The following is a 12,171-nucleotide window of genomic DNA, read 5'->3' on the forward strand; positions in this document are numbered from 1 at the left end:
TTGGTAGCCCACTTCGTTCGGTTACGTATTGCTTTCGAGGCTGGCACCTACCCGCGTGCAGCTGCGGGCCTGTATGCTGGGCGCCTGGGCCGACTGCACTGTGGACCCGTGGAGCCTGTGGGGTGGCTGATGGTGACGCTCGAACCCAGCTGCGTCAACACAGAGTGTCACCCTCCGAAGTGCGAGCTGGCTGGTGGCGGTGGTGTCCTGTACACTTGGTCGCCAGAGGAGGGTTGGTGGGAGACTGGAGCCGTTCCCCACCCGCGCAGCTACATACAGCCTGCACTTGGTCACTGTCGGCGGGAACCCGGCTGACTCGGCCAGCGCCACGTGCTGAAGTGGGCGTGCAGGTGCCTGTGAGTGGTCTCAACATCAGGGCCGGTGAGTGGGAGGCAGCTTCGTGGCGGCTGGGTCCTCTGTGCCCTTCCTGGGGGCAGCTGGCCACAGGCACCAATGTGAGCTGGTGTTGGGGCTGCCAGTGGCAACAAGCGTGGCCTCCGTCACCATGGTCTTCCCGGATGCTGGCACTTTCTCTGTCCAGCTCAGCGCCTCCGCCCCGCCCAGTCAGCTGGAGTCTCAGCCACACAACCTCCGCGGTGGAGAGCCCTTCGTGGGCGAATTGCTGTGGGCCAGCAGCAAGGTGGTGGCACCGGGCCTTCGTCCATTTCAGATCCTGCTGGCTGCTGAAGCAGGCGTCTGCCTGCAGGTGCGATTGGGGCCAGCCGGTGCTCGGGGCCCGTTTCTCGGCTTCCCCGTGGCCGGGTGCGTGGTGGCGTGCGGGAGTGAAAACCCGCGTGAGCTGGGCCCGGGGCAGCGGGTCGCGTCGTGGTGCTGGAGGCTGTGGTGGGCTGCAGGTGCCCAGCTGCCTGCGAGCCTGGCGTACTCCCACAGGCACGGGAGGAGCCTGGCCCGTGTGGCCGGTTCTCGGAGTCGCCCTAAGCCTGGTACTACTCCTGCAGAAGGTCCAGGAGGCTAAGCTAGTCATCTTGTCGGGCGGCGAGCGTCACCTGCATGCCACGTGGCTCTTGGACTGCTGGAGATCCAGGTGGCAGCCTTCAGCCCTGGGCAGGGAACCTGCGCTGGTGCTGGAGGTCAGGGCGCCGTCAGTGTAATGGCCCTGCGGGCTGGCCCTGCTTCACACCAACCTTCGGCGTGGTTTAGAGGCCTGCCACCAGCCCCAGCCCGGCGTGTGGCTACCACTGGGACTTTGGGATGGGGCCCAGGGAGCCAGGAGACACAGATGAGCCCAGACTGAGCACTGCTACCTGAGGCCAGGGGACTACAGCGTGCAGGTGGGGAGCACGCCTCCAGCCCTGCGTGAGAGCTAGCCGTGGCAGGCCACGGTGACTGTCCAGGTGCTTGGCGTGCGGAGCCAGAGGTGGGCGTGGTCTGCCTGCAGGTGCTGATCTGGCTGGCTCACAGGCGCAGCTCCACCTGGAGGCCCGTTGACCTGCGTGGCTTTCGTCACCTACCAGACCGAGAGTACGCTGGGAGTGTACGTGCTGCCAGCTGCCAGCGGCAGGCGTAGCCGATGTGGCCTTGCCTGGCGTGGGCGTGAGCGGCCTCAGCTGGTGCTGCGGCGGCTGGCTGCCTGTGGGGCACTACTGCTTTGTGTTTGTCGTGTCATTTGGGGACACACCACTGGCCGCGGAGCATCCAGGCCAGCGTGGCGGTGGCCCGGCGCCTGGTGCCCATCATTGAGGGTGGCTCGTGCGGCGTGTGGTCAGACACACAGGACCTGAGGTGCTGGATGGGGGCGGATGCCTCTGACCCCAGCCTGGAGGATGGCGACCAGACACCACTCGGTTTCCACTGGGCCGAGCTGCGACTTTAGGTCCAGTGCGTTACCCAGAGGCCGTCCTCCCTGCTCTTCACCCACCCATGCCCTGGCCCAGAGAACACCCATCACACCACCAGGGCTGGCCTGTCCCTCAGTGCCAAAGCGAGGCCTCATCCCAACATGGGAGAAGAGGATCTCGAGAACTGTCCCCTGGCTAGGCTCTGCTTTGAGGCTGGAGTGGGGCTTATGCAGCGCCCAGCCCCTTGTTCTTAGCCTGCAGAGGAGGCTGAGTGGAGTGTGCCCTGACCCCGGGCCCGGGCAGCGTGGTCGCATTCCACCCAGGAGCGGCTGGCAGCGGTGTGGTCACCCTTCGGCCTCTCACGTGTGGAAGGCCACGACTGGGAGGCCACCAACCAGACAGTAAGAGTGCAGCCAGCCCCTCAGTCTGCGCCTCAGACAGCCCAGCATCCCTGCTCACCAGCTGTTTCTGCTGGCAGGTGTTAAGAGGCGTGCAGCTCTCCCCTAACTTTGTTTTTGATACAAGTTCTATTTAACACAACAGCCTCTTTCTGGCACAGCTGCTGGAAGCCTATCACAGCTCCATGTAATCATCAAGCTACCCTGCGGCTCTAGTAATTGGTAAAAGCCACACAGTCCCCAACACCACCAACCACAGAGCCCTTCCCACCCCGGAGCAGCCACTGTATCCCCAGCCTGTCCCTGTTCACGGATGCAGTGGTGGTTTCTCACCCTCATGCTCCTCTCTGGACCGGCCGGGCTGGTGACCCTGAAGCCATGGCGCTCCATACTGCTGTCAGAGTGGGAACCTGCTAGTGCTCCAGAGCGGGTGTCTGTTCCCCAGGCCCTGCTTTCCTCAGCTGGCTGAGTTGGAGCCTGCCCAGAGGGGTGCGTCTGAGGGCATGGGAACAGGTTCCATCCCGACTCAGCCTCCTGACCCAGGCCCCAGCCCAGGGTGCAGGAATCTGTGAGTCAGGCCTGCGTGGGAACTGTGAAGTCCTCCACTGCCCGTCCCTTCCACATGCACCCCTCCAGGGGCCCTCAGTGAGCATTGCTTGCCTGTTGCCAGGCTCCAGCTGGGTCAGGACACCAGAACACACATCCGGTGTTCTCTCTGCCCTGTCGCCCTTCCGCCACCGGGTTGGGAGTGGAAAACCCGGTCAGTATCCTGGGGAGGGGCTGAGCTCACAGGTGGCAGGCCCTGGGGAAACCTGGAGTTTGGGAGCAGCATCTTCCACGGGTCCCCAGACCTTCCAGCAGGCCGAGTAGACCTGTCCAGGAGGTAACCCCTCCCATCCCCAGGTGCTGATCAGTGGTGGTGCCCATTGTGTCCTTGGAGTGGAGTGTCACAAGGCACAGGCTGTGCTCTGAGAGTGAGCATGAGCTCCCTCGTGTACCTGGAGGGCGCTGCCTCGGCACAGCAGTGGCTCCCAGCGAGGAGTGAGAGTGTTGCCCAGGGGCGTGTCTTGAGGGTGGGGGGTGGAGTCCCATGGCGAGGCCCGGAGACCTGCAGGCAGAAGCAGGGCTGACAGGAGCAAGGTTCCGCCTCCTCACCACCCTCCTGCCTGCTTGGCTGGGCGACGCGTACCTTCAACAACAAAGGCAGCTGGTGCTGGATGAGACCACCACCTCCACGGGCAGCCGCCAGGCATCGTCTGAGAATTGCTGCTTGGCGTGCTGTGAGGGCCGGGGACCCCACCTTCCGCTCACGGTGCTGGGCCACTCCTGAAGAGGCTATTGCCTCCATCCGCCCTGTCTAACCCGCCCAGCCGTTGGGGGCTCGTCGCCTCTTCCCGGCCAGGCAGCGTGCAGCCCTCACCGCAAAGGTGCGCCCGAATGCACAGGTGAGTGCAGGAAGAGGCCTGCGTGGGGGCGCCGGTGGGATCCCGGCACTCTGTGATGCTCTGAGCCCTCCAGTGATGCTGTAAGTCCCTCAGAGCTGGCATAGCCAGCGGAGAGATGCGGCCCACTGGTGTATGCCCTGCTGCTGTGGCGCTGTCATGGGGGCCACTGTGAGGGAGTTCTGTGTCTACAAGGGCAGCCTCTCCAGCTCTGAGCCCGTGCTGCCCCGGGTTCAGAGCCACACTTGAGGGTGGGCCTGGCCGATGATAGTGCAGGACCAGCTGGGAGCCGCTGTGGTCGCCCTCAACAGGTGAGCCAGGCGTGGGAGGGGCCCTGGGACTGCCACCTGCCGTGCCGCCTCCACTCGCGGGTCTCGACGCCAGCCCTCCCAGAGCCCAGCCCGGCTGGCTGGCGGGAGGCACCCCACAGTCCTGGCTGCATGTGACTCCTGACCCAGTGCTCCCAGGGCTGCTCGGCAGGCCATTCTTTATGTCATCGAGTACTCCCTGGCCCTGGTCACTGTGCTGAATAAAGAGGTGTGAGTGCAGCCTGGGAGGGAACCTGCATTATCTACCCAGCGTCCTGGGGACCAGATCTGTACACCCCTGCCTGGAGCCTTCTTGAGGAGGAGCTCCTGAGCCCCACAGACAAATCCAGGCCCTGAAGCAGCACCCTCTGCTCCCAGCAGCCACCACTCCTGTGCCTGCTTTCCACAGCACCCCCTGCTCCCAGGGCGGCCCCTGTGTTTACCCTGTTTGTCCATGAAAAACAGCTCAGTGTCATGGGTCAGTGCCCACATCACACAGCATCCAGCGCCTCTTCTGCCCCAGGGTGGTGGGCTGCATGCTGGCCTCCTGCTGACCTCCTGCCCTGCACGACGGCTTGCTGTGCCCCCCTGCTGCCTGGTGAGGCGAGGCCCTGGATGTGGCGGTAGGCCGAGCCGCGGCTGACGGCGCCCGAGGCCCAGATCACCCTTAAGAGCGTCCAGCATGAACCCTGGGTATTACTCTTGGGTCCACACTGTGGATGACATCCAGCAGATGCAGCTGCTGCACTGGCCAGTCATGGTAGGATGGTCCCGTGCCCACCCCACCCCACATGCCTGCCAGGGCACTGGGTTCAGCCCACCAGGTGGGCCAGGCAGCTGGCGAGGAGCTGAGCGCAGCCTGGGCTCCTTCCTGCAGTGACCTTCCTTGGTCTCCTGACCTGCCTGAAGTGGCCTCAGCCGTTCTGCTGTCCTCACGTGAACCCAGGGTGCCTTTCAGGGGACCCAGGGTGTAAGAGGGGCAGTTGTAGGGGAGGGGCTGGGAAGATGCTGCTCTGTGCCTCCCACCCTCCCCTCCCCTTCTCTCCTGACTCGTGTGAAGAAGGTGCCCTGTGTGGCCGATTGGGCTGCATCCTGCGTGGGCCCGAGTAGAGGCCCTGGGTGTGAGACCCCCAGAAGATGTAGCCCGGGGAGGCTGTGGGGTCTAGTCAGGCGGGCTCTCAGCTGCCCAGGGGCTGGGGTGAGGAGCCAGGTGAGGACACCGCGTGGGGAGGGAGGGTGTGTGCAGGAGTGGGCCCCTGGGCCCGGGGCTGGACACTGTCGGCTCACACTGGGAGTCCCAGCAGGGGCTTCGTATGCAGCTCATGCCTGAAGCAGGCGCTGCACAAGCTGGAAGCCATGATCTCTCATCCTGCAGGCAGAGACCTGCAGGCACCGTGGCGCCCACGCCATCCCGAGGAGACAGCATCCTCAATTGTCCATTCCATTCCTTCCATCCATCCCTTCCATTCCTCCCCCTTCCATCCTTTCCATCTCCTTTCCATTCCTTGTCCATTCCATTCCATCCTTCCTTCCCTTCCATTCTTCCATCCATCCACCCTTCCCCCCCTTCCTTCTGCCCATCAGATTCCTTCCCATTACCCTCCTGAAACAATGCTCCTGAGGATCCCCATTTTCCGGCTCCCCTTTCTGCCTGCCCCCACCCTGCCTCCCTCTCCCTGCACTGACCTTACACCTGTCTGCAGGCGACCTCATCCACCTGGCCAGCTCGGACGTGTGGGGGCCACAGCCCTCAGAGCTGGGGGCCGAGTCACCATCACGGATGGTGGCATCCCAGGCCTACAACCTGACCTCCGCCCTCATGCGCATCCTCATGCGCTCCCGCGTCCTCAACGAGGAGCCCCTGACGCTGGCGGGTGAGGAGATTGTGGCCCAGGGCAAGCGCTCAGACCCGCGGAGCCTCCTGTGCTATGGCGGTGCCCCAGGGCCTGGCTGCCACTTCTCCATCCCCGAGGCCTTCAGCGGGGCCCTGGCCAACCTCAGCGACGTGGTGCAGCTCATCTTTCTGGTGGACTCCAATCCCTTTCCCTTCGGCTATATCAGCAACTACACCGTCTCCACCAAAGTGGCCTCAATGGCGTTCCAGACACAGGCCGGGGCCCAGATCCCCATTGAGCGGCTGGCCTCAGAGCGCGCCATCACTGTGAAGGTGCCCAACAACTCAGACTGGGCTGCCAGGGGCCACCGCAGCTCCGCCGACTCCGCTGTGGTCCAGCCCCAGGCCTCCGTCAGTGCTGTGGTCACCCTGGACAGCAGCAACCCTGCGGCTGGGCTGCACCTGCAGCTCAACTATACGCTGCTGGACGGTGCGTGCAGCGGGCGGGGCGCACGCGGCCCCCTGGCCTCGTTCTTGAGGGGAAGGCATTTCTCATAGTGCCTGCCTGGGTGTTTCTGGTGAAATCTGCTCTCTGCTTCATGGACTGCTGGGGGCCACGGAGAAGCAGGTGCCAGCTCTGGCGCAGAGGCTCCTGTGGCCTTTCAGGCCCATGGCAGCAGGCGGACTCAGGAGGGCTGTCGCGGGTGTCCCCCGGGTGGTTGAGCTTCCTGGTGGGCGTCTGACCTGCATGTGCTGCCCCCAGGCCGCTACCTGTCTGAGGAACCTGAGCCCTACCTGGCAGTCTACCTGCACTCAGAGCCCCAGCCCAATGAGCACAACTGCTCAGCCAGCAGGAGGATCCGCCCAGAGTCACTGGAGGGTGCCGACCACCGGCCCTATACCTTCTTCATTGCCCCGGGGTGAGCTCTGTGGGCTGGCCTGGCAGGGCAGGGCGTCATGGGTCAGCTTTGCCCGGGTTGCTGGCCCTATGGGAACAGCAAGCAGCGAGGGGACTGGACCGGGCATGGACTCTGGGCTCCTGACATCTGACCTGGCGGAGCCTGGGCTCAGTTCCACTGCCCCTTCCTCGCCCAGGACTGGAGACCAGGCGGGGAGTTACCATCTGAACCTCACCAGCCACTTCCGCTGGTCAGCGCTGAAGGTGTCCGTGGGCCTGTACACGTCCCTGTGCCAGTACTTCAGCGAGGAGGACATGGTGTGGCGGACGGAGGGGCTGTTACCCCTGGAGGAGACCTCACCCCACCAGGCTGTCTGCCTCACCCGCCACCTCACCGCCTTCGGTGCCAGCCTCTTCGTGCCCCCAAGCCATGTCCACTTCGTCTTTCCTGTGAGTGGCCCCGTGCTCCTGGGAGCCTTTGCAGGGTTGAGGAGGGCCTGGGTGGGCTCAGCTCTATCTCGAGAAGGCGCCGCGTGCACGTGACCTCCTGGGCCTGGCGGCTGTGTCCTCACAGGAGCCGACAGCGGGTGTAAACTACATCGTCATGCTGACATGCGCTGTGTGCCTGGTGACCTATGCGGTCATGGCCGCCATCCTGCACAAGCTGGACCAGCTGGATGCCAGCCGAGGCCGCGCCATCCCCTTCTGTGGGCAGCGGGGCCGTTTCAAGTACGAGATCCTCGTCAAGACAGGCTGGGGCCGGGGCTCAGGTGAGAGAGAGCGCAGCGGGGTGGCAGGGCCTCCCCTGCTCTCACTGGCTGTGCGGGTTGCACCCTCTGGGAGTGAGTCTCGTCACAGGTGTCAGAACAAGGCAGTTTTTGCAGTGCTGTGTGAAGGGCTCGTGTTAATCCTGGGAATGACCCTGTCATTCCCAGGATTATTGTGATATAACACAATAATCACTGTCCCTGAGAACTAGGACAGCTCCTAGCTGGAAGTAGGTGCCAGTCAGTCAGGGTGGGCAGCCTACGTTTTGCATAGCAGCGTGGCCCCACAAGTGACATGAGCTCAGCCTGTGCAGAGGTGAGCATTGCTACCACTGCAGGAGACTGCATCTACCCACGATCCTGACTGCATAGCTCGTCTCTCAGACAGAGAGCCTCCCCGTGGCTGTTTCTTCAATAACCTTTTTGTTTTTGTTTGTTTTTGTTTTTTTTGGAGATGGAGTCTTGCTCTGTTGTCCAGGCTGGAATGCAGTGGCGTGATCTTGGCTCACTGCAACTTCCAGCTCCTGGGTTTAAGCGATTCCCCTGCCTCAGCCTCCTGAGTAGCTGGGACTACAGGCGCCCGCCACCACACTCAGCTAATTTTTCACCATGTCAGCCAGGCTGGTCTCAAACTCCTGACCTCAGGTGATCCGCCTGCCTCAGCCTGCCAAAGTGCTGGGATGACAGGCATGAGCCACCACACCCAGCTGTGTTCCCATTTTTTATGTCAGTGCTGTGGTTTCATCTTCGTTGGCCAGTTCTTTGTTTTGATTACCTACTTTTTAAAACTGTTAGCCGGGCACGGTGGCTCACGCCTGTAATCCCAGCACTTTGGGAGGCCGAGGCAGGCAGATCACAAGGTCAGGAGATCGAGACCATCCTGGCTAACACAGTGAAAGCCTGTTTCTAGTAAAAAATACAAAACATCATCTGGGCGTGGTGGCGGGCGCCTGTAGTCCGAGGTCCTCAGGAGACTGAGGCAGGAGAATGGTGTGAACCCAGGAGGTGGAGCTTGCAGTGAGCTGAGATCACACTGCTGCACTCCAGCCTGGGCGACAGAGCAAGACTCTGTCTCAAAAAAAAAAAAAAGAAAAAAAACTGTCACCTGGGTCTGTCACTGGGAGAGAAGGAGGGGACAGAGCTTCACGCTTTGTAGTCTGTGCATGAACTGAGGGACGGGTGTGTGGTGCGGGTCACTGGTTGTGGTGTGACAGGCGTGGACGGGTGTGCAGGGAGGGTCACTGGTTGTGGTGTGGACTGAGATGTGTGCAGCCGTGTTTGCATGTCACAAGTTACAGTTCTCTCCGTGTAATTTAATTATGTCCTTGCGGCCTTGCTGTTTATTGGACAACCTGCAGTAACCGCAGCCCCTCATGTGTGGCAGAGCCGTGTAAAGCCGGGACTGCCCATGTGGCATCTTGAGTGCACAGAGGCCAAAGCTGGGACAACTTGCCTGGGATGCCACACGTGTTGGGCAGCAGACTGAGCCTCCCACCCCTCCCTCTTGCTCCCCAGGTACCACGGCCCACGTGGGTATTATGCTGTATGGGGTGGACAGCCGGAGCGGCCACCGGCACCTGGACGGTGACAGAGCCTTCCACCGCAACAGCCTGGACATCTTCCAGATCGCCACCCCGCACAGCCTGGGCAGCGTGTGGAAGATCCGAGTGTGGCACGACAACAAAGGTCTGTGCGGACCCTGCGGAGCTCTGCCTCTCTGCCCCCGCATTGGGGTGCCCTGCGAGCCTGACCTCCCTCCCGCACCTCTGCAGGGCTCAGCCCCGCCTGGTTCCTGCAGCACGTCATCGTCAGGGACCTGCAGACAGCCCGCAGCGCCTTCTTCCTGGTCAATGACTGGCTGTCGGTGGAGACGGAGGCCAACGGGGGCCTGGTGGAGAAGGAGGTGCTGGTGGCGAGTAAGGCCTGGTTCCATGTTCCTGCTGTGTGGGAGGTTGGGCGGGGTGGTCCTGCCTCACGGCCTCCTGCAGCTGGGCCCTCCCTGCCCCCAGGCGACGCAGCCCTGTTGCGCTTCCGGCGCCTGCTGGTGGCTGAGCTGCAGCGCGGCTTCTTTGACAAGCACATCTGGCTCTCCATATGGGACCGGCCACCTCGCAGCCGCTTCACCCGCATCCAGAGGGCCACCTGCTGCGTCGTCCTCATCTGCCTCTTCCTGGGCGCCAACGCTGTGTGGTACGGAGCTGTTGGAGACTCTACCTACAGGTGGGTGCCATAGGGGTCGGGACAGCCTCTTCCTGCCCAGCCCTTCCTGCCCCTCAGCCTCACCTGTGTGGTCTCCTCTCCTCCACACAGCGCGGGGCGTGTGTCCAGGCTGCGCCCGCTGAGCGTCGACACAGTTGCTGTTGGCCTGGTGTCCAGCGTGATTGTCTATCCCATCTACCTGGCCGTCCTCTTTCTCTTCCGGATGTCCCGGAGCAAGGTGGGCTGGGGCTAGGGACCCGGGAGTACTGGGAATGGAGCCTGGGCCTCGGCACCACGCCCAGGGCCACTCTCCAGTACTGCAGCCAGAGGGAAAGGTGCCCACCAAAGGCTGGCTCTCGGGAAGGGTCAACACACTTGAGCAGCCTCAGCTAGACTGACCAGGGAGAAAGAGAGAAGACTCAGATGCCAGAATCATGAAGAACGAGGGCACTTCACTGCCCAACCCTGCAGACATTAACAGAACCTAAGCACATGGTACGGACAACTGCACAGCAGCACACCAGATAACTCAGAAGAAGCGAGCTCACAGCTGCACACGCTTCTGAAACGCTCTTCAGAAGAAAATCTCAGTTCATCTACAGCAAGTGAAGAGGCCGAGTTAGTCCCTTAGAAACCTCCCGCTGGCCGGGCGCGGTGGCTCACGCCTGTAATCCCAACACTTCAGGAGGCTCAGGTGGGCGGATCTGAGTCCAGGAGTTTGAGACCAGCCTGGGCAACCTAGCAAGACCCCATCTGTATAAAACATTAAAAAAAAAAAAAAAAATTCCCACAAAGAGAAGCCCAGGCTCAGAGCCTTCAGTATATAATTCTTCTAAACAGTTGAAGAAGAATTAACACCAATCCTTCAGACTCTTTCCAAGAAATACATCAGGTGGGAACTCTTCCCATTCATACAGAAATGGTAGGCTGCACCCCTTAGGAATACACACGGGGGACCTCAGCAGGTCACATGCAGACCAACCCCAGCAGCACACACAGAAGGCACGTGTGCCACGACCAGGAGGGGTTGCTCCTGAGTCCATGGCAGGAACCGGAGGCCACATGTGGCTGGTCATATTTAAGTTAATTAAAATGAAATGATGGCCGGGCATGGTGGCTCACACCTGTAATCCCAGCACTTCGGGAGGCCGAGGCCAGCAGATCACTTGAGGTCAGGAGTTCAAGACCAGCCTGGCCAACACGGTGAAACCCCATCTCTGCTAAAAATACAAAAAATTAGCTGGGTATCGTGGCAGGCGCCTATAATCGCAGCTACTCAGGAGGCTGAGGCAGGACAATCGCCTGAATGTGGGAGGTGAAGGTTGCAGTGAGCTGAGATTGTGCCACTGCGCTGCAGCCTGGGTGACAGAGCGAGACTCCGTCTAAACATAATAAATGAAATTTAAAACTCTGTTCCTTAGCTGCACCAGTCGCCTGTCAAGTGCTCAGTGGCACACGTTGCAAGGGGCTGCCATCACGGACAGTGCAGATGTCACATATATGCACCATTCTAGAACATTCTGTCAGATGGCACTGGGCTGTGCCCTGTCTGCTGAGGAGGTGGCTTCTTGTCCCTGTCCTGAGCAGGTCTGAGCTGCTGCCCGCTGACCACTGCCCTTGTCCTGCAGGTGGCTGGGGGCCTGAGCCCCACGCCTGCCAGGCAGCAGGTACTGGACATCGACAGCTGCCTGGACTCATCCGTGCTGGACAGCTCCTTCCTCACGTTCTCGGGGCTCCACGCTGAGGTGAGGGCTCCACTGGGGGTCCCAGGCTGGGCTGGGGGTCCTGCCACCTTGGGGCAGCTTGGTCTCAAGACACTGTGCACCTCTTAGCAGGCCTTTGCAGGACAGATGAAGAGTGACTTATTTCTGGATGATTCTAAGAGGTGGGTTCCCTAGAGCAACCTTGAGCCCTGGTGCAGGTCACTGTGTCTGGAGTGCTGGGGGTGTGCGGGCTGCATGTCCTTGCTGGGTGCCTGTGGCTCCATGTGGTCACACCGCCTGGGAGCGGGTTTGCTCAGAAGCCCAGCATGTGCATGCGTGACTGGACGGGGGTGCAGTGCGTGGGTGACACATCCCCTGGCACCTTGCTGACCCACGCCACCTGCAGCCTGGTGTGCTGGCCCTCCAGCGAGGGAACACTCAGTTGGCCAGACCTGCTCAGCGACCCGTCCATTGTGGGCAGCAACCCGCGGCAGCTGGCACGGGGCCAGGCGGGCCATGGGCTGGGCCCAGAGGAGGACAGCTTCTCCCTGGCCAGCCCCTACTCGCCTGCGAAATCCTCAGCATCAGGTGAGCTGGGGTGAGAGGAGGGGGCTCTGAAGCTCACCTGCGCAGTTGGGCCCACCCAGTGCCTCCTGTGTCTCTAGATGAAGACCTGATCCAGCAGGTCCTTGCCAAAGGGGTCAGCAGCCCGGCCCCCACCCAAGACACCCACATGGAAACGGACCTGCTCACCAGCCTGTGAGTGCCCGGCTCTCGGGGGAGGGGTGATGCCGGAGGAGGGGCCGGGACTCAGGCCAGGCAG

The 12,171-nt window shown here is 61.9% G+C and overlaps 1 protein-coding gene across 3 annotated transcripts in view; it reads left to right on the plus strand.

Moving 5' to 3' along the window:
* PKD1 (polycystin 1, transient receptor potential channel interacting) overlaps positions 1-12,171 on the plus strand; it is an 82,744-nt gene that overhangs the window by 61,805 nt on the left and 8,768 nt on the right. For 2 of the 3 annotated variants that reach the window (XM_031658580.1, XM_031658579.1), the window contains 12 exons: positions 5,651-6,271; positions 6,545-6,701; positions 6,877-7,129; positions 7,254-7,449; positions 8,962-9,132; positions 9,219-9,362; positions 9,456-9,666; positions 9,757-9,883; positions 11,274-11,390; positions 11,478-11,530; positions 11,755-11,936; positions 12,014-12,107. In XM_031658580.1, the coding sequence (XP_031514440.1) occupies positions 5,651-6,271; positions 6,545-6,701; positions 6,877-7,129; positions 7,254-7,449; positions 8,962-9,132; positions 9,219-9,362; positions 9,456-9,666; positions 9,757-9,883; positions 11,274-11,390; positions 11,478-11,530; positions 11,755-11,936; positions 12,014-12,107 (2,326 nt within the window). The remainder of the gene's footprint in view (positions 1-5,650; positions 6,272-6,544; positions 6,702-6,876; positions 7,130-7,253; positions 7,450-8,961; positions 9,133-9,218; positions 9,363-9,455; positions 9,667-9,756; positions 9,884-11,273; positions 11,391-11,477; positions 11,531-11,754; positions 11,937-12,013; positions 12,108-12,171) is intronic. The other variant, XM_031658581.1, reaches the window with a different exon arrangement.

This window comes from Papio anubis, chromosome 18 (genome assembly GCF_008728515.1).
Source record: "Papio anubis isolate 15944 chromosome 18, Panubis1.0, whole genome shotgun sequence".
Lineage (NCBI taxonomy): Eukaryota > Metazoa > Chordata > Mammalia > Primates > Cercopithecidae > Papio > Papio anubis.